This window comes from Balearica regulorum, chromosome 5, assembly GCF_011004875.1.
Source record: "Balearica regulorum gibbericeps isolate bBalReg1 chromosome 5, bBalReg1.pri, whole genome shotgun sequence".
NCBI lineage: Eukaryota > Metazoa > Chordata > Aves > Gruiformes > Gruidae > Balearica > Balearica regulorum.
Genome location: NC_046188.1, coordinates 61320922 through 61342665, shown reverse-complemented (window position 1 = coordinate 61342665; position 21744 = coordinate 61320922). Strand labels below are relative to the sequence as shown.

The 21744-nt window shown below is 38.1% G+C and overlaps 1 protein-coding gene across 5 annotated transcripts in view; it reads left to right on the top strand.

The window, feature by feature from the left end:
* SYT9 (synaptotagmin 9) overlaps positions 1–21744 on the top strand; it is a 72776-nt gene that overhangs the window by 24494 nt on the left and 26538 nt on the right. For all 5 annotated transcript variants that reach the window (XR_012835810.1, XM_075755243.1, XM_075755241.1 and 2 more), the window contains exons 2-3: positions 9008–9359; positions 12204–12750. Coding sequence is in view for 4 of the 5 variants with exons in the window: in XM_075755243.1 (XP_075611358.1) it covers positions 9008–9359; positions 12204–12750 (899 nt within the window). In the remaining variant the exon portion in view is untranslated. The remainder of the gene's footprint in view (positions 1–9007; positions 9360–12203; positions 12751–21744) is intronic.

The following is a 21744-nucleotide window of genomic DNA, read 5'->3' as shown; positions in this document are numbered from 1 at the left end:
CTACAATATTACATTATATTCTTCATATTATAGATGTGTGTATATATATATATATTTACATATACGTGTCTTTAGCTATGAATGTGAAACTTAAACTTTGCTAAAGGTCAAACAGCCCTTTAAACCGTCCCATAGTCCTTTACAGTCATTTAATTCCATAAATTTTCCCACCAAAAGAAAGTCATTTATTGAAACATTTTGGTAAGTACTTTTTTGTTTGGTTTTCCCCTTGAAAGATTGTGCCCCAAAGAGGATCAAAATTAAAAGGAATTTGTTAAAAATTTGCAGAAAATGTTGCTACTTCATTATTATTTTTTTATAACATACCTCTGTAACTACTGTTTTGAGCACTTTAGTACAATATTACTGTATAGTTTTATACAAGTGGGAAATGAAATGCTTCTCTGTCATTTCTTTTAGTGCTCTCAAATGCTTCTTTAGTATTTACTGCAACTTACTGAGCTTTCAAGGAGTATAATGGAATTTAAAGCTTATTGGCATGGTTCAAATAAGCTGTTTGTTCTTCTTCCATAACCTGGGGACTTCTTGCTACTGGCTATATATTGCAGAAATAAATCGCAATTTCTCTTCATTATTATTCATAGGGTCATAACATTCAAGATTAATGTTTGCTCTGATGGCTTATTCATGAAGATGTTCACAAATCTTGAGTGTTTCATACTTTTAAACACACACAATTTGTCCAAAAATTTCTGTTAGAAAGCATGGTTGTTCTTAATTCATTCTTCATCATTCCTTTCTTTCTCTCTTTAACCCTTTCATTCTGCCAGTGAGGGAACACATACACAATTTTTGCCAAATGTGAATAGTCACTTTCTACACTAGATGAGAAGTTAAATTCTTCAGTAGCCCCTATGAACTACTGTTTTCCATCCCCTAAAAAAACCCAGGATAAACATTTGCAAATTATTAGTTAGCAACTCAGTTCACTTTGTGATCCTACAAGAAAAAGAAAGGTCTAAGTGTATCATATTATATATTCCAAGCAAATAATTAATCTGATTCTGTTTAACATATCCCAAGAAGTAGTAGAGCAAGTGGTTGTGTGGAAATATCCATTACAGCTCTTTGACTACAGTCATGAGAACTGTAACTCTTACAAGTCACAGCTACTCAGTTTTTGCGCTAAGAAGTACCTAACAGGCCTGATGGTCATATGAATTTGCAGTATAGATGTATACCCCCAAAATTTCATTCCCACTCAACATATCACCAGCTTATCCTTTTAGCTAACAAGCTACAAGCGTGTCTCAAATGCCAAATGGCTTTTAGAAAATTTCATATTCGTTCACTCCAGCTCCATTTCCTGTCCTGCAAACGTAGCGCCCTAACTGATTGTGCCTAACAGGATGCAGCAGAGCCGTTTAAGCCATCTCTATGTCTGTTACACAGAGTACTTGACAACCTGGCATGATATCGTTAAAACTGGTGTTCTCTCTACTGTTATGTTATTATTGACGCATTTTTCCGGATTACACTGTGGAGTATTTTTCACTGAATATTACAAGACCAAATGTATACAGTAATTTTGCATATTTGATCAGTTGTGTGAAGTGTGTATTCAAAGAGAATATGCTAATAACCAAAAAGAACCAAGTCTGCGGCATGGGAACCTGGATAAAACTTATTACAGTTGTGTGTATGCAGTCATTTTCTACTATGCTTTGTTTGTATCCATGTTTCTTGTCAAACAGAAGCTTTAGCTTTCACAAGAGGAACACCATAATTCTTTGTCAGTAGATACTACTGCAAGATGTCAGAAAGACAAATGCAAGCCCTTGAACATATGACTCCTCTCAACTGTGTCTTTAAGAATCACTGCGCATTCAGGCAGCTGTCGGATTAGTGAAGACATTTTTTGTCACTTAAACTCTAGCAGAATATTATGTCAGCTAAGTTGTCAAGAAAATTTGCATTAATGCAGACTAAATATTTTAAGAGGAAATAGATGTGCAAACAAGAAGAAATTCTTCTTAGAACAAGTTTAACTTATTAGATTACAGATGTTAAGCTTTATCATAGACACTGATCAGTTTTCTTCAGCAAGTACACTTTCGAGTGTGGTGCTCACATGCAGTTTTGGTTGCAATTAATAAACCATCTCAATATGAAGTCACCTTACCTGAATTACAAACAAAACATTCTGTTTATATAACTAACTTTTCTCCTTAATAAGCAAAACTAAAATCTTTCTGCTGCTACAAAATGAAAAATAATATTTTGTTGTGAGTGCTTTTTTCCTGTTTATGAATGTGCATCAACAACTTGCCTTTTTTTTTGTTTTTCTTAAAGCTCTAATGTTGTGATCTTACCAATAAACTATTGTGTCAATCTTGTGTCAGTTTTGAATTATATCACAGCAATTGCTTCTGGAAAAATATTCTGAGCAAACAAATATCTATTCATGTACTTTTTATTGTATTTTGTATCACCATTTAGTAATTTTGATTTCATATTGAAATTCTGCTATGGAATTTATGTACATTTAAACCAAATTAAAATTACCTTGGTGAAGTCCTAGGATTATATGTCATTGATCCAGTTCGTTTATGAAACTTACTTAATTTTAAGCAATATCTGAAAAAAAACATTACACAAATTTGTAAACCAAGCAAAGCAGATGAGGAGAAAGCACACACTGATAAACTGGAATTTGTAATACTATTTGGGAATAAAAATATATGCAAATCACTCAGAGGATTAGAACAGTGCGTTAACCAACATGAAAGCTTTACATACCCTAAGGCCTACCTATAAGGTGTAGAACACATAACTTGGGAGAAAAAAAAAGGTCACTAAAAGCTGTTAACAGCCTCAAGTACCGGTAAAGCCCAGTTGCTTTTTTAGATCATGGAAAATGTTATTACTGTATGAAACCCTGACGCTGATCTCGCTTAGGCCTGTCTTGTTGGCCCACATTCATAAATTTCAGGGTCAGACAGATAAGAGTTGGACTATGTATGTGTAATAAAATTAATATAATCTGAGATTCACTCCTTTGGTTTTCAGCTGCCTTACTTTTTAAAGAATTACCAGAAAGTTTCTAAACACAGTATTAAGGATAATTAACTCTGTTCAGGAATATTTCAGAGAAGAATATATTAGCGGAGAATTATACCTTTGTCTCAGGAGTCTGCAGAGAGACACCTTTCATCCTGAACAAGTGCAAGCTATGTTAATTAAGAAAAACTCGTGAAGCACAATTGAAACCACACTGCAATACTAGGTTAAAACTGCTTCAGTAAGTGCTTCAGATGATACTTTGTCCAAACAACACTTATCCTCTGGAAAAACTAGACTTCTAGATATACAAAAAAGTTGCTCTTACAGTACAATTACTGAGCTGAATTATGGCTAACTCTCCATAGATGTATTTGCATGGAAGAAAGACAATTCAGATTTTCAAAAGCACAGCTAGGATTTAAGCAATAGGCAGTGATGTTTCCATTGTTTTTCAAGTTACATATCTAACCACTTCATATTCCTTAAAATATCCCACTAAGCAACAAGAACTTAATGAAAGGGGGAATATTTTTTTCCTCTGGAAATAACAGCTTGAAATTACCATTGAATTTGGACTGAATCATATTCCCAAAGATTGACTGATTTGTCCCAATATATCCTAAAGTTTAGTAACTTGATTATTCAGAACAAGTTAATTTTATTATTTTCTATTTGACTGCAATGTTGAATTAAATGTCTTTTGATTTTTCTTTTTTAAATGAGAAAAGATTGATTGTATTAGGCTAAAAAAATCTGTATTGCAAGATTTTAAATTGATAAGATTTATATCACTTCATGCTAGCCAAACTTTACCTAATAGATCAATGTATATTTTACAATAATGCTGGAATATCTAAATACTAATTTTAATAGAAAAAGAAGAGTAAATAGCATAGAGAAGAAAGCTTGGTTTATTTCAATAAAAACCTGTTAGAACAACTCTCCCAGTTAGGGTTTCTAGTAAAACTCTTTCAGCTTCAAGTTAAACCAGATTACAGCCAGTTTGTTGGGAAAGGAGTTCATTTGATAGACCACTGTTCACATGCAGGCAACCAAAAACTTGATTACCCAAATAATTATATTATTGATCAGCAGTTCCTTTGATCAAATGTCCTGTCTATGCCTGGGTTGGTTTATTTTCTTCATATATTTGTTCTTATTTGCATGTTTTGGAGTCAGATGAATCCAAATAGTTTAGCTTGTGCCTTTTGACTGTGTAATTCCAGTTGTGTATCTGGACACATATATTGATCTGCGTTAGCTATTGATGTCTCCCATTGTTGGCTAATTTAGCTATTTGATTTTGTATAATAGTTAGGAATCCAAATGGTAACTTAATAAACATAAGAATGAAAAAAAAAAATCATTACTTGTTTCCCATATGAACAGACAAAACCACCTCTATTATTTCTGTATTTCACATGTCTTAATTTTTGGTAATTTTTTTCAGCATCAGAGTTTTAGAAAGTAAGGCACAACCATTTATGCCAGAAAAAACAAGTCACAGGCCTGTACTTTTGTACTGTCAGAATTTGAATGGAATCTTCATACATTTACCTTTGATCTGATAACCTTCAATACTGAACAAGAAACATGCAATATGTATGTATACATTCAATGCTAACTCATTCATTGGAACAATATATGATTTCATTCAAAGTCAATATAAACGCTTATGTTTAGTAGATCTATATTAAAAACCTGTGCAATATAAACAGAGGAATAATTTTTTTACTAAATAATCTACAAAGTGCAGTTATATCTTAGCATTTTATTGATATTTTTGTATCGTGATCTAAAAAATGTTAGCCACTTAGTATCTTAACCCTCCTAAAATAAAATTATATTAGTAGCCTATTTGAGGGTGATCAAACATTGGAATAGGTTGCCCATAGAGGCTATGAAGTCTCCATCCTTGGACAAACTTTGTCTGGGCATGGTCCTGGGCAGCAAGGTGACCTTGCTTGAGCAGGATTTTGAACTAGATGATCTGGAGGGTCTCTTCCCCGATGATTCTGTGATTCAGTTTAATAGGGTAATCTGGAGACAAGACTTTATATTCCCATCATACAGCCTCTTCACATAAAGAGTGGAATTTTTCTTTTATGTATAACATACCTACTTTAAAATTTAAGTAAAAATTTTTTTAAAAAGATCCAACAATGACTCCATAACCAAACTGAGTCTTTTTGATAAAGCTGTCATAGATCTGATTATAGTAAAATCTGTCACAGAAAGGCCAAACTCATCTCTCCAGTCTGTTACAATAACTGATGATGTGATCCATTGGTAGAAACTGTATTTCACTTGCTGTTTCTGCATTGTGATTGCTACCAAAAAATGAACCGATGCACTAATTATGCTGATAAGCATAGCAGATTAATAAGAAATTGAGTGCAAGTGGAGTAAAAGGGATTCAAACATGATAACCTGGTGAAAAACTGATGAATACGTCAGAATATCTGTAAGATGTGCTGTGAGTGAGATATTCAGAGAGCCTATGTGTTCATGGCCTTACTGCAAACCACAGCTGGGGTACTTGAGTTGTCATAACTGCATGGAAATAAAAGCAGTGACAGTCTTGATGATAGACAAAAAATCAGATGAAGCTCCCTAGTCCTGAGAATGTCTAATGTGGGGCCATCGTGAAAATCTGTCTTCTTATTTTCTGTCAAAAGGCCTTCTTTACTGGTGTATGAAAGCACATTGCAGAGGATGCAGAGGCTTATAAAAATTAACTGTATGTATATGCAATTGCATTGATTGGTTCCTTTAACCTATTACAAAAGTACATGTTTTTAACAAAAAATTTGGACTTGGTTTCTATGGAACACATTGCCCATTATTAACACGCTATTGTACTGTCCAGTTATTCTGATATGCTGGAATTTGGGAGCTCAGGTCACGCTGTAGCCATGGTCAAGAAGCTATAGTTAAGAGATTTTGAAATTTCATTTAATTATGAAATTATGGCAGAGAGGCCTTCCTTGTGTTCATGAGATTCTCCATTGCAGAGCATCAAGAGCTCCTCTCAGTGCAGAGTAGGTATGGAGAGCGGATATATTAGTTAGCCACTAATGGGGCTGGCCAAATGCTAACAGTGAGCACAGATGATCATCAAAAACATGGTGAAACGTGGGCACTACATTTATATGTTGCTATGCTACTGAAAAAGCCTTGGCACCATTCCTCACTGCTCCTAGTGTCCATGCCTACCTGTAAACTGCTCAGCCTTGCCTACAGTGCTCTCCTGCACTTTGAGTCACAGTCTATTTGATGTAGACTTACATCAGATACTGCTCTGAAAAACACATTGCACTAATTCTGGTGAAAGCAGAGTGAATTGAGAAGCAGCTGTATTTTTGAGGAACACTTTCTGTGCTGCAGATCTCTGATTTTTGTAAGGACAAACAAGTAAAGACTTATCCTGCTCTCATTACAAAGCAGAGGAAATCACTGGCATCAGATGAGTACTGGTACCACATGGGAATACAGATAAACAGGCTTAGAAAAACTGAGACATCTGGAAAGATGGAGTGAAAATTATACAGAAAGTACAGTATGCAACAGTACAAATGGCTAATGTAAAAGCAGCTCCAGGATGCCGCCAAAAATCTCGTCACTTGGGACTGCGCTCACCCCATCTATTCATGCTGGGTCCACCCAGTTGCTGAAAATTGCCAGCCAGGTATGCAGTATTTGAAAATGACTGTCCAGTGAAAGGTAACAGTTTAGAGCTCTGCCCTTCAGCCCCACTGACTTTCACAGAAGTAAGAGAGATACATGGCTGTCCCTTTTCCACCCACAGAAGCCAAAATTTCAGACAAAAATGATTCCTAAGGAACCTAAGGAGTCAGAAAGAAGTAAAACCAAGATGATGAAAAATAATCCCTCCTTATTCTGCAACTTGGCAGATTACCTGGACTGTTTATTACCCAGCTGCTCTGAAAGTAAGCTGTGAGATAAGGGTTCTCAGTGTTATATTATTAAAGCTGTTCAAACTCTCCAAATGAAAAGTACTTCATATTGCTGTCGTGTATTTTTTCTCATGATGTCAGTTCTCTAGAGGACTGTGTCCTCTGCTAAAGTCATCCTCAAGGTCGGGGACTGTTGGTCTACCTGTCAAATTGTTCCTCACCTTCACACATCCTTGGCATTGGGCAGTCTCCAGTTCTCACCTTGTAGTCCGCTGGCTCGTTCTGACAATTCCTAATTTGTCATTTCTTTCAATGCTGGATCATTTATTTGGATCAGTTCTTTGGAAAAGTGACCTTTTTGCAGATATCTGATGTATTTCTTCCTTCTCCTCCAGAGAATCCAAGACAAATGGCTTTATTCTGAAGGTCTTCTCTCACTACTGCATGCCAGTTCCTCTGCTTTTTAATCAAATAGAGAGATTGTGCTCTGTCTCCACTACCAGACTTGTTTACTAGTAAACATTCCAAAAATATCAAGAACCACCATTCTACTTTCTCTCAAATTGCCTTTTATGCATGGGAGGAATTTCTTTAATTAATTTCAGCTCTGAAACTCTTTGCTATAATTCCAAACAGCTGCTGTGCTGTCCCCACTGTTAATGAGTTTTGTCTTCATATGACTGGGAGAAGGACAGACAGGGCCATCCTGGCTACAATTGTTTAAAATTGGTTTTCAGCATGCAAAATAAATCGGGCAGCTCCTGCGTGAAACTGCTTGTGGTGTCACTCCCCCCTCTGCAGAAATTTGAGCTGTCTGGCTAGTGAGAATGAGACTCACAGCAGGGGCAGAAGGTATTGACTTTTCCACTTTTTTGGGAAAAAAAAAATTTATATTGTTTTTTTTCAAATTGACTGAGGCTGTTTCATCTGAATTGTCATTCTTAAATAATTGTCCTAGTAGGAGCATTACGTTTCAACCTCATGCCATCCTTTGAAAATTTAGGCTAGCTGTTAGCTAGAGAGATGTAGCCTGACATTCTGAACCTACACACAGTGTGAAAAATTGCTTTGATAAGGTTATGTTTATAATTTGAGGTAGTAAAATAGAATTCTTACTAATTGTGTTTAAGGCATGATATATTGTGTAATCCACAGAGAAACTCATTTCAAAAACACTGTAACCATAAAAACAGCTGTTCCACTGAGTCATTTTCCCAATGTGCAACTTAAACCAAAGCCAAACAGAGAAGAGCCTCTCCCAGTTGTAACCTATTTGTGTTGATATGATTATGGAGTAGGATAATGCTAGGAATGTGGGGGAAAACAACAGAAACCTCATCTCCACATTCCTTTTATACCAGAAGTTTGGAAACAGAAAAAAGAGCCTTTGAAGTTAAAAGCCAAAAAAACCTCAGTTTTGAAGAGATACTGGTAAACAGCAAGATGTGTATTGATAGTCAAAAATAATTTGCAAAGATAGGAATGAGTCTAAGATTAGAAGGAATGGAATTAAAGTGATGAAATAAGATACTTCAGTTAAATACCTAAAAAAAAATTCATGCCACGTATGTGCATGTGTGCATATCTTCATGGTTGTTGTATAATACAGTCTCTGGAACAGAAGAATAGTAAGATCTGGTGAAGGAGGTGGATGAAACTTTACTACATAAAAGGAAAATAAAGAAAAAAAACCCAAAATGTGCTGCAGGCACTATTCTTTCATCAGTAGAAAGTTGAGTGAACAAGTGAACAGCCCTTTTCATATTTAGGATGACCCTTTATCCCACCCAGCTTTTGGAGGGAAAATATAAACTAAGTTTTATAAGGATGAGCCTTATACTGAATTTCAAACAAGGTGACAAGGTGTTCTTTGTTTGTTTTTCTTGGGAAACAAAAAAGAATAGAACATTTAATATATTTCTATTATATGACTGTTGCAGGGACCAGAATTTAATTTTTGTAGATCTGCAATCCAGGGATGTTTACTTTCCATATTGTATGCCTTGGAGATGCACAGCTCCAAAAAGCACAAAGATGTGACATGCATGTGTTTTTCTTGTTTGCAGATATCTCAATAAGCTTGCTCTCCCTAGTTGTCACAGCCTGTGGTCTTGCTCTGTTTGGTGTCTCTCTGTTCGTGTCCTGGAAGCTTTGTTGGATCCCTTGGCGAGAGCGTGGTCTGCCATTTGGCAACAAAGACAACAAACAAGAATCATTGAACTACACAGATACAGAGACCAATGACCATGACTACAGTGAGGATTATCTGGGTCAGCCGACAGCCTATCCGGAGTCCTCCATGAAAATCAGCCACACCTCCCCTGATATTCCATTAGATGCTCAGGCAGGAATGAAGGAGAACTGCGTACACAATGTGCGAATGCATCGTCAGATCACTGAACCAACCTCTTCTGCTCGGTCAGTAACTCCAGTTTCTCTCTGCTATTAATGAATACAGATACAGTTACAGATACACTATTCCACTCTTCTGTCAACTACTGTCTCGTTTGTGCCTCTCCCTCAGAAGCTGGACAACACAGAACACTGTGTGTCCCTTAAAGCACCAGAACAGCCTAGATTTAGCTTGTAAAGTATATTCATTTGCACTTAGCAATGATGCTGGACACTCAGTAGTATCTCCTCAAAAGATTTCTAAAAGAGCGAAAGAAGGAAAGTAGGGCAAGCTAATGAAACACTTGCAAGAGTTAGAAATAGGATTCAAAATCATAGATTTTAGCCACAATCATGACTGTGGGGAGAAAAGTGACTGAACAAGAGTCAGTGGGGTCTCCAGGGGAAATGGAGAACCAGTGCAGGAGGGAAGAGGAAAGAGGAAGGGTGCGAGTATGTGCAGGGGCAGGTAATAAAAGGATTATGTTTTGCACAGTAAGAAAAAGGATCAGCATGTGAAGAGCCAGTACAGTTCTGAGTCAAAGCAGATGCACTTCATCTGGAGAAGGTACAGCACTAGCCCAGTCGCTCTTTGCTAGCTTTTCTGGCCATCTGGGAGAGCAAGTTTAGCCAAGACTCTTGCCTGCAGGCACACCTGAACATGCATAAGATGATAGCAGCTAGCCACCAGTTCAGTAATTGCCGGTTGTCCAAAACATGCCTCAGAAAGAATCTGAGAAGTCCCCAGAACATTATTAATGCTATGCAGCAAAAGCTCCAGGTGCCTTTCCTCATGCCCTTCCTCCTCAGATCAGCATAAGAATGGCTTGGGTTTATATAGGAATGGGGAGGTCAAAGCTATAATTATGGATACCAAAGCTTGCACCCTACCACAAGCAAGGTTTAATTCCAGCTAAGGACTAATAGCCCAGATATACAGTACAGGGCTGGTGCTGCTGTGTTTTCAAGCTGCCAGGAAATGGGCATGCCATGAGATTCATTAACAATGGAAGATTCATATCTGACATCTAACACCAAGAGCTCTCCTGTGTGTCTTCAATATTGTGAAAGTATTGAGTCAGATACAGGCTTTGTCTGCTACTGCAGGGAAGCAATTCTGATACTTAATCAAATGACAAATGCACAGTATCACCACAGCATAGTCATCTCACAAGAAGCAGCAGCAATCCCAATCCGTAAAAGAACTTGCCTCATCTTCCTGAGTGCATGGACAACATCCTCACTCCTGTGAATCTCTGCAGATCTTTCATCTGGCAACTGTTCCCAGTCTGGCTCCCTGTTAGAGTGGCTGGCTGCCCAAAAAGGCATGGCTTGTCCAGGTCCCCCCCCCCGCCCTATACCATTTGCTGAGACAGGCTTTGCTCTTTCCTCCTCTCTTCCATTGCCCCTTACTCTTGCCCAGGTCTTCTCCAAAAGATCCTTTCACGGAGCAGTAGGGGCTCATCTTCCCTGTACTGCATCCTTTGTTTGTTCACCTTTGTCTCTGCTGCTTTCTGGCATAACTGGGTGGCCAGCTGTGGCTTCCCTGTGTGGCCACAGAGAGCAGGCGCCTGCCCCTGCTACAATCCTTGTCAAGCTGGCTCTCCAGTGCCCTCCTTTTCATTCCTCCCCAGGATATTCTGCACCTCCCACTGCGATGAGGATATTAAGGGTTGAGCAATATAAATCTTTTTTTTTTTTGTGACATGGTAATATTTTATTCTGGAAATGACTAATGTATAGCTATAAAATTATGTATTTATTATGCAACAAGAGAAAAAATTAGGATAGTATATAAGAGGCTGTTCCTGGTTTAAGCATGCGTAAACACATATTTACAAGGAATGAATGAAAAATGATAGCGAGGAACTATTGCTGATTAGATTCCACATAAATAGGTTTGGACTAATCCTGTGCTAGTGTTTTCCACGTGCTCTTTCTATGTTTGACCACCGCTCATTGTACACCAATACACTGAATGATTGCTGCATATGAATAGGACAGCAAAGTGGAATCCAACTCATATAAGATTAGGATTTTACTTAATCCAACTTTCACATCCCACTACCCCGACAGGGTTTGCAAATTTGATTTCTGTTATTATCTCATGAAGTGGAAATTTCAATCACAATAACTGAGTGACTCCTGGTAATAAATTTCACTGGACCAAAGCTAAAAGCAGCTTTCTCTCCTCAGAGTAATGAAACTAAAGGAGCTTTTCAGCCAAAGTACCACAGAGCTTATTACATCAGGTATGAGAGAAAAAACAATATAATTGTTGAGGTGGTCAACAAACCATTTCAGACCAGAACAGCTCACTTGTAATTGAAGTAGTCGTAGAGATCAACAAGTAATTAAAATGCAGAGACGTCAGGAAGCATCCTTCTTTGTCCGGCTTTGTCTTAGAACCAGAAATCAGCAAGCTCAGCTGGCGTAACAGGCGAGATCCTGCTGCCATTTACATAATGTAACTCATTTCATAGGCTTTAATCCATAGGAATCAGCTGAAAATGGTAACTGATAAGAACAGCTACAGTTCTTATCATATCACATTCTGCTTGGCAATAAGGCAGATCCTTTGGATTTGCAATGGCCATAAATTTGCATTTGGTACTTTCTTCAGCCAGGTTTGGAGAGTGCATACCACTAGCTTGGGACATAGGAACAGAAAATTACGTGATACTAGCAGTCCAATGCTGAGGTGAGCTCTTGGTTGTTGGGTATCATGCTTTATCACTTTATGTGAGTAAAAATCTGACCCCATCATGCATTACAAAAACATGTCAAATGAGAACAGGATCTTTAGTGTGTGTGCACAGATTGTTATCGTCTTCAATACAATCCTTTTTAATTATTTCATTTTCTCTTAAGGCATAATTCAATCCGAAGACAGCTCAACCTCTCCAACCCTGACTTCAACATCCAGCAGGTTCAGAAACAGGAGCAATTGACAGGGATTGGCCGCATTAAGCCAGAGCTATATAAACAAAGATCAGTGGACACAGATGATGGCCGGAGGAGTAATAGCAAGGCATGCGGAAAACTGAACTTTATTCTGAAATATGATTGTGATTTAGAGCAGCTGATAGTGAAGATACACAAGGCCATCAACCTGCCAGCAAAGGACTTCTCTGGAACTTCTGATCCATATGTGAAGATTTATCTGCTTCCTGATAGGAAAACAAAACACCAGACTAAAGTGCACAGAAAGACCCTAAATCCAGTATTTGATGAAGTTTTTTTATTTACTGTCCCATACAATGATCTGAACGCAAGGAAGCTCCATTTCTCTGTGTATGACTTTGACAGATTCTCCAGGCATGACTTGATTGGCCAAGTGATAGTGGATAATTTTTTAGATTTGGCAGATTTTCCCAGGGAATGTAATATTTGGAAGGATATTGAATATGTCACCAATGTAAGTATTATAATCTTTCTTTTTGAGATTTTTGTTTCTGATTTTATTTCCTTAATCTGGTTATAACTTAAAAGTGTCTGATAAATTTGTGAAGGAAAATAATCCATTCTCTCTCTTTCTCAAGATTTGACCTTAATCCAAGGAAATTGACAGTACATTTTCATCCTCGTTTCTCATTCTTTGGATATGTTGAAGAATGTCTTATGTAGGAGATAGTGGGGTTAGTCATTGCCCTGCTGATAGGGTAGAAAAGCTGGAGAACGTTTTTCTCTTAATCTCACTTAATCTAAAATTTACTTAAGGAAATAATCCTTTTCTTATTTTGTCTGTCTTTCTGTGTTTCAAATTATTTACCACATAAATTACAGCATACGAATCAGCCAGAACTGCAGATTCAAGATTTCTTATGTAGTGATCTTCAGTCCGTCTAGAGACTATATTCTCATGGAGTGAGATCACACCACCATCTATAATCTGGGCAAACAGAGCCAGACAATGCTGTCCAATATACAAGTGTCATCAGTCAGCCTATAAAAATTAAAGCTACACAAGCTATAAAGCCTATTAACTGTAAAGCTTATACAAGCTTAAAAACATAACAACCACCTCAGCACAAGTTCCATGAAAGCAATGAAACACACTGAATTGGTTTAACTCTTCGTTTGGCATCACTTTGTTATATAGGGAAGTAGAAAACTTATAAAATAACTGTATTTCTGTTGTCCCAAACTCTCTGGTATCAAATTCTATGCAGGTATCCCATTAGTGATTAGGTACAAAACCACAAAAATTACTTTTGGAAAAGAAAGAGCTTTCTTCTCTTCTCAAAGCATGAGCCAACCTCCTTGTAATGCTATTAGAAATTAATCATGTGCATCCTATGGAGAACAGACCTTCAATGAGAAGGATACATTACAGAAATCCACAAAGGTGAAGCTACTAGTGCCAAGAGTCCGCAAACATTTCATTTGTTATGTCAAACTATACTCAAATGGAGTGCACATTTTAGAGTCAAATAAACCAGACATCATTAACAGTAAGATCAAAGGGTAAGTTTGTTAGACCTCAGTTCCAGAAAGCATTTAAGCGTATGCTTAACTGAGTGTAAGAAGCTGTTGAAAAGTAAAGGATGTTCTGAGACCAGTACTTTCCTGAATTCAGACCCTCACCTTACACCTCTGTGGTCTGGTAGCATGCCCATATTACAGACCAAGTGGATGAAATCCATTTTTTTGTTTGGAATTTCTTTTTGTAAATTGATATTGTCCTTGTTTTAAGGTGATTTCTCAGTGTTCTTAGTGTTACGTATCCGTGTGTGGAACATGCTGTGCACCCGCTGCACAATCCTCTTCCGCACTAGGATGGAACTGCAGCAGCAGCACTAGGAGTTCCCTCACTCGAGGTACAGGCGGGGACATGGACACTCAGTGTCAGAGAAGGATGAACTTGACTTTTCTATGAAAAGTTACTGCTTTTCAACCGCAAGGGAAAAATAAGAATCTGACAGAGCAGATGACAGTTATTCCAAGTGAAAGCCTGCCTTCATACAGCATTAAGTGTCCCAAGTTCAACTTTTCAGTTTTACAGTCAACTAAAAGTTGAATACACATGCACGCTGGACTTACTTTGATACGTAGTAGTCCTTTTTCCATGCTTGAACTTAGGCAAAAGATAATCTTTGGTATTTTCTTTTTAATCATAGAATCATAGAATGGTTTGGGTTGGAAGGGACCTCAAAGATCATCTAGTTCCAACCTCCCTGCTACAGGCAGGGACACCCTCCACTAGACCACGTTGCCCAAAGCCTCATCCAGCCTGGCCTTGAACACTTCCAGGGATGGGGCCTCCACAACCTCTCTGGGCAACCTGTTCCAGTGCCTCACCACTCTAACAGGAAATAATTTCTTTCTAACATCTAATCTAAATCGACCCTCCTTCAGCTGAAACCCATTACCCCTTGTCCTGTCACTACACTCCCTGATAAACAGTCCCTCACCATCTTTCCTGTAGGCCCCTTCAGGTACTGGAAGGCCGCAATTAGATCTCCCCGGAGCCGCCTTTTCTGCAGGCTGAACAACCCCAACTCTCTCAGCCTGTCCTCACAGGAGAGGTGCTCCAGCCCTCTGATCAGCTTCGTGGCCTCCTCTGGACTCCCTCCAACAGCTCCATGTCTCTCCTGTACTGGGGCCCCCAGAGCTGGACGCAGTACTCGAGGTGGGGTCTCACAAGAGCAGGGGCAGCATCACCTCCATCGACCTGCTGGTCACACCTCTTTTGATGCAGCCCAGGACACGGTTGGCTTTCTGGGCTGCAAGCGCACACTGCTGGCTCATGTTGAGCTTCTCATCAATCAATACCCCCAAGTCCTTCTCCTCGGGGCTGCTTTCAATCCATTCCTCGCCCAGCCTATAGTCGTGCTTGGGATTGCGCTGACCCACGTGCAGGACCTTGCACTTGGCCTTGTTGAACTTCATGCGGTTTGCACGGGCCAACCTCTCCAGCCTGTCAAGGTCTCTTTGGATGGCATCCCTTCCCTCTAGCGTGTCGACCACACCACACCACACAGCTTGGTGTCATCGGCAAACTTGCTGAGGGTGCACTCGATCCCACTGTCCATGTCGCCGACAAAGATGTTAAACAGTGCCGGTCACTGTTCTCCACTTGGAAATTGAGCCGTTGACCACAACTCGTTGAGTGTGACCATCCAGCCAATTCCTTACCCACTGAGTGGTCCACCCATCGAATCCATGTCTCTCCAATTTAGAGACAAGGATGTCATGCGGGACAGTGTCAAATGCCTTGCAGAAGTCCAGGTAGATGACGTCAGTTGCTCTTCCCTTGTCCACCAACACTGTAACCCAATCATAGAAGGCCACCAAATTTGTCAGGCACGATTTGCCCTTAGTGAAGCTGTGTTGGCTGTCACTAATCACCTCCTTATTTTCCATGTGCCTGAGCATCGTCATCATTCCCCTTCCAGATTTCAGAAGCGATGTGGCATAGAGTTTGTATTCAGATTTTCTGTAATCTCTGAAAGTAAATTCAGGAGTGAAACATGAGTCATTTATTAATTCCTACTAATATTAATTCCTGTGTGAAGTGTAACCCTGTTTACCCAAAGACAACACATGCCCTGCCATCTAGACTTGTCACTGGGTTTTCAGTTAACAGAGACCTTTTCAAAGCAAATGATTCATAGTACATAGGAGACACAATCCAATTTTGGCTAATGTGAGTTCTGAGATAAAAGTATCAGATAAATGAAAGTGTAGAGTACTCATCTTACTAATTAACATTTCCAAATTTTCAAAGGTTAGAACTTACTCCATAAAGTTACTAGAAACCCATCAAGCATCATTTAAGAAACCAAGTTTCAGCACATTTTCTTGTCTGTGTAGCTTAGATATCTCGCAGACTGACAGCAGAAGCTGAAGCCTACGGGCTACTCGGTGAAGCTGCTGAAGGGAATACTCCTGTGGCTGCACTCCAAACCAGGCCAGCAGGCAGTGTTAGTGAATCTCTGAAATAAATTTTAGCAGTTTTGAGCACCATTGGGCAGATTATGGTTGCAAACAGAAACAGTATCAACTGTATCAAGCAGGTTTTCAATCATTTTGTCTTTGAATGTCTCGTTGTTTCAAATAATAATAATTACAGAACAGACAAATGCTGGGCAAACTTATGGAAGGAAATTCACTTGATGTGGATCAACAAAGAGTGCAGCACAGGAAGGATGAACCAAGGAAACGTACTAGAAAAAGGGAGGGTCCACACAACTACGCGTGTCAAGTTTGTCATGTTTCTGAAGAGTACGTTCATTTTAATTCCTTGTGCATCCTATTACACTGCATAACCAGCGATCCCAAAGGCCTTTATTTTACATTCTCCATTTTATTATGTTCTAATCCAATTCGACACAGTAATATAAAAGAATGTATCAAATCCTTCTCTGCTCAGCAAAATGGCCTACTTCAAGTGAGCACTGCAGATTATGCCTGAAATGTCAGCTTTACTGCAAACAATGCCATTAAATTGACCTATTATGCCATGTGCTTTCTTCTGTTTTCTAATAACACTGGAAGATTTTTCTATCCAAAACCAACAGTTTTGATTCTTTGGACTATAACATCTGCTGCCATCCCAGACTTTGAAATTATTTCATAACACAGACGCATGTCAGCATAAAAATTTTCTACACGCTCAGAAGCAATCTGCCTCCAAACACAAATCTCCAATATCAAAATGATTGTTCTTCTAATCCCAGGTGCTTTGAGCATAAAATCTCTCTCCTGTAACACTGACACTTTTTCCAACCAGAAAAAAAGCAGCAGTGGGCTGTTTAATGGAAGAAATAATTAAGTGGATCAACTTAGATGAACATGAAATGAACTAGATAAGCTTCTTGTATATCTACCAGACAGATTACACTGGTTTCTGGCTCATCAAGAAAAAAAGATACTCTTTATTTTTAGGCTGGGTTTCAGTAGTTGGTATGTTTTGTTTAGTAGCCTCTAAAACATATTCGGTGTTTGGGTTGGGGATTTTTGTTTGTTTGTTTTTGTAATGTTTGTAGACTGATGGCATGTTTTGAAGAGAAAAGAGTTGTTAATATTTCCTTGGTTGCCATCTTCAAACTCAAATGTGATCAGGCAAAAATACATGGCTTTGTCACAAAATAAACAATTATGAAGGACAAGAAGCTGTCAGATAGTCCATTTCAGATAAAGGAGAATCTTCTCTTTTAGAAGATGCTAAGTATCCACTTGCATAACTTGCTCTGCACTCAGAAAGGAAAACCTTTTCTCAAGAATTGCTTGGTTTATTCTTTATCTGCAATCAAAGTACGACAAAGGCTTCAGAAGGTTACTCTGTTTTGAATATGGCTGTTTTGAAGTATTCTCGCTTTTGTTTCTAGCTGAGCGTTGAAGAGTGTAGCATCCAGCCCCCAAAGTTAAAATAACAATATGTCAGGGCACAAAAGGAGAGTGAAAATAAATAAAAATATTTCTGAAAGAGAGAAAAGATTACAGAAAGAAAACCCTGGGTAATATGTATAGAATTTGAGAAGTAACATGTCACATACTTGTGTGAGCATGTGTATGGTTTGCTGAAAACCCAGAAGATAGTTATTGAGAGTTCAAAGCTACAAAGAAACACAAGCTATATATCAAGTTGTTTACTCTCACATGCAGAAAGAGCCAGAATATGCTAGAAGTTGCAAAGCCAAGAAATTCGTTGCATCTGGTTTTAAGAATCTTCAAGCTCTTTTAGGGTATGTGTAGTGGTCAAGAAAACAACAGGGTGTCAGATAATGCTGAATTCTTTTTGCACAGAAGCAGTAAACAAAACCATATTTTAAAAAAAAAAAGAATTTAAGTTGCATGTTGGTATACATGCTAGTGTTTTGACAGAGTTAAAAAGTAGGATGGTTATAAAAGAATATAAATAAATATTTGAATAAAAGTAAATAAATATTTGAAATTCTGCATTCTAGAAATGGTAGTTGTTCACTGATGCTGTTCTCAAGTTTGGCCAAGAAAGAAAGATTTGAGAATTTGTATTTTTAGGCATTCGTGTTGTATAACTGAGATAGATACAACTGGAATCATAACACCACGAGAAGGAAGTTTCAAGTTCCCTGTTTCAGAGATGTTAATGCCAACCACAGTATGTGTGGAAGAGAGACAAAAAGAGACTAAATTATTTCAATCAGTTGTTTATAGAGAGCATAATAAAAGTCTAAAATTCTGAAACCTGACCAAACCTACCAGATTTTCTGCAGTTGAAAACTATTCTGTCCTCAAACTGAAAAAAAAACTTCCTCAGAGGTTGTACTGCTCAGGACTGCTCCTGCTAAAGGCTGTGAGCAATTTAGTGTGTGCCAAATGCACATGCATAGGTGCAGGTCATAATCCTTAGGGTTTACACCCTCAAAATGAGGAAAATAAACTTTCTTCCTTGAAAGAAGTAGTTACTGTCCCTAATTCATGGACAGTGGAACAGACTCAGGCAAAAGGATGTGACTTGCTTAAGACATTATACTATTTAATAGCAGAAATGAGACCAGGTCCAGAATCTGCAGATTCCTGGCACCAGCCTTAATCCACTCTGTGTAGCGATGCTTATCTTCTCCGACAGTGTACAGATACTGTAGCTGGCAGTAAGTCAACTAAGTCCACCTACTCCACTTTTAAAAAATGTTTAGCTTGTCAAGATGTTTTAGCCAGTATTTCTAAAATTCCTGTTTTGGCAAGCTGCTGGGTTTAGAAAAGCAATGGCATTGAGTAAGATCTCAGAAAAGCATTTGAAATGTTTACAGTGGTTAACCAAAATTTTTGAGTCAACAGTTTGAGAAGGAACAGAAACAACCAAAATCTCTGGCTCTGTGTATGAATTTAAATCCAAACCATCAATGTGAAGTGCCATATCTACTCTTTTGGACTGTAGCAGTAAACAGGAATCACTAGTTGATTTTTTTTGGTGATACAGAAAACATATCTGGTATTAACCTGACATTCCATTTGTTTAAAACGGATAGGCTTTGGCATCAGTGAGGCAATCAGGTGTTGATGTGGACATGTACCTATTTAATTGACTTGCAAATGCAAGTCTTTCTAGAAGAGATAGATTTGCAAACCCATGTATCTTGCCCACGTTAAAAGCATGCCAGAAGCATGCCAGGAGCAACAACAATTATTTCATGGTTAGACAAATTAAATCTAAGAGATAAGATTCACCTCACTTAAATTTTAGATTTATTTAAAAAAAAAAACAAAAAACAAACACAACCAAACCCAGAGGTATTAAAAAAAATACAGAAAGCATAATTACCTTCAAGAGGACCAATGGATATTCACCTTCTCCCAAGTCACAAAGTTCACTCTTTGTTTCATTATTTTTTCTGACTGTTCTTACTTAATCAAATGTACAGAAAAAAAAGTCCATGTGTAATGAATCATTTCATAGCCAAAAGATGCTGAAAAGGCATAGATCTTTAATCCTTCAGATTTCTAAGGATCACCACGGTAAGGATGAAAAAGAAATTAATTAGCCTTCAGCATCAGCACAACAGGTGTAGTAGTCATTCTACATTGGAGAACGGCTGCAAACAGTATTTTTCATACAGTTTTTACTATTTCTTAAATAGCCACATATTTAAATGGGTTCATTTTAAAACCTGGGCTTTTCCTTTTGTCTTTTTGTTTCTTTTTTAATCTAATGATTTTCTAATGACTTTGTAGGAGAAGATTTGTCAGGAAATATATTTAAATGCTTAGGAGGCAGCACTCAGCATGGCTGAACAAAGGACAGATACAGTTATATGGGGTAGAGATAAAATATTGACGTGTTTTCAGAAAACTTAAAGGCAGCAGATGCCTAATTCTGTTTGGAGCAACTGGGTAACTAAGAGTAATACTCAATAGAATGTGGGAAGGGTCTGAAGTAAACAAAAGTGAAATGCCTTGAAGAGTATTGAAGTTTGAGATGCAGCTAGGCTGGTCCCAAGTCAGTGGTACAAGCACTCCAAGCTGGGCTCTAGAAATACTGGTGACTATTCAGCGCAAGTGATTACCTAACAAACAGCCTTATAACTCCACAGACATCGTCAGAAAGAGGATGAACCTTGTAATATCACTGAAGCCTCAGCTAACATTTATTGGGGTATTGGGACTAGTTTAAGAAAATGATAACTCAGAGAATTGTGTATATGCGTACGTACCACTTGAAATTTAGAGAACTTGGGAGTATGGCCATCAGAGTTTCCAAGTGAGCTTTTTCAGTCTGGACATTTCTCTACAAAAACATGCATTCGAACAAAAAAACCCAAACAAACAAAAGAAAAAAAGTCAAAACTAAAGCCAAAAAAAAAAAAAAACCAACATGTAGCAAAAATGGAAGCATTTCAGCTAAGGAATTAAAAAAACTAGTCAGTATTTTGAGAAGACTGACATTTCAGAATAAGTTGTTTTGATTTCTCACTTGGGATGCCCTTCTATTGCAATATTATAAAATATTTTGAAAATTGAAATAGGAACTAAACATCCTGGTTTTTATCAAAGCAAAATGTTTCAAGTCAAGTGAGGGATATTCTGCTTCAGAATGGAAATAACTCAAAATTCCTTACGAAATTGAAATCCTGGTTTCCACACTGGTTCTTCCCCTGCCCATCAATGCTGCATATTCTTGAGCTCTCTCTTTGTCTTTGTATCATACATGTTCCCCTGGTGCAACAGTCCTGGAACAGCAATAGTGCATGAAGAACATTTTCCTGCACACATTAACTGCATGCTAAAAAAGGTCAGACCCAATCCTAAATTCCTGTTTTTCTAGATTAGTGGAAGAGTCTGTAACTATCCCTGTTGTACACATCCCCCCTTCTCCTTTCATCTCACCCTCCTCTGCCAATTCTTTTTTTCCAGAAATCTCTCTCTAAACAAGGCGCTCAGAAATAGCCGTCAGTGAAACAGCTCACAGTAACGTACACGCTGCACAGAAAGCAAAGCCAAAATGTGATCCCAGTCAGCCAAGCCTGTCCTTCAATTACACCATCCAAAATTGTTGGTGGGAGCCGCAAACATACACACAAAAAAATTCCTCTAGCATTTTACAATTCATAGGCAGCAATTCTTCAAATGAGCAAAGAGCACCCACACAGCATTAAGGCTGAAATACTTGTATTAAGGTGATCCTGGCTGTAACCATTCTGCACATAATTCGAGATTAGACTCTACTGAAGCCTTTTTTCTACAGGGTTATATAACTTTCAATTTAAACATGTATTTAGCCAGGCAGGGGGGGGGGGAAAATCACTTCAAACATGCATTTAATTATTGAACAGTTTTGGGAATGCTTACTTTGTCTTTTTTTCTAGCAGAGGTCACAGAAGGCATTTCAATAGCTTATGGATTTATCAAAATTTCTGGAAAATCCTACTCTTTAAATTTAGTTTCAATATTTGGAGCCCAACTTGAAAGTATTCTTCCCTCTGAACAT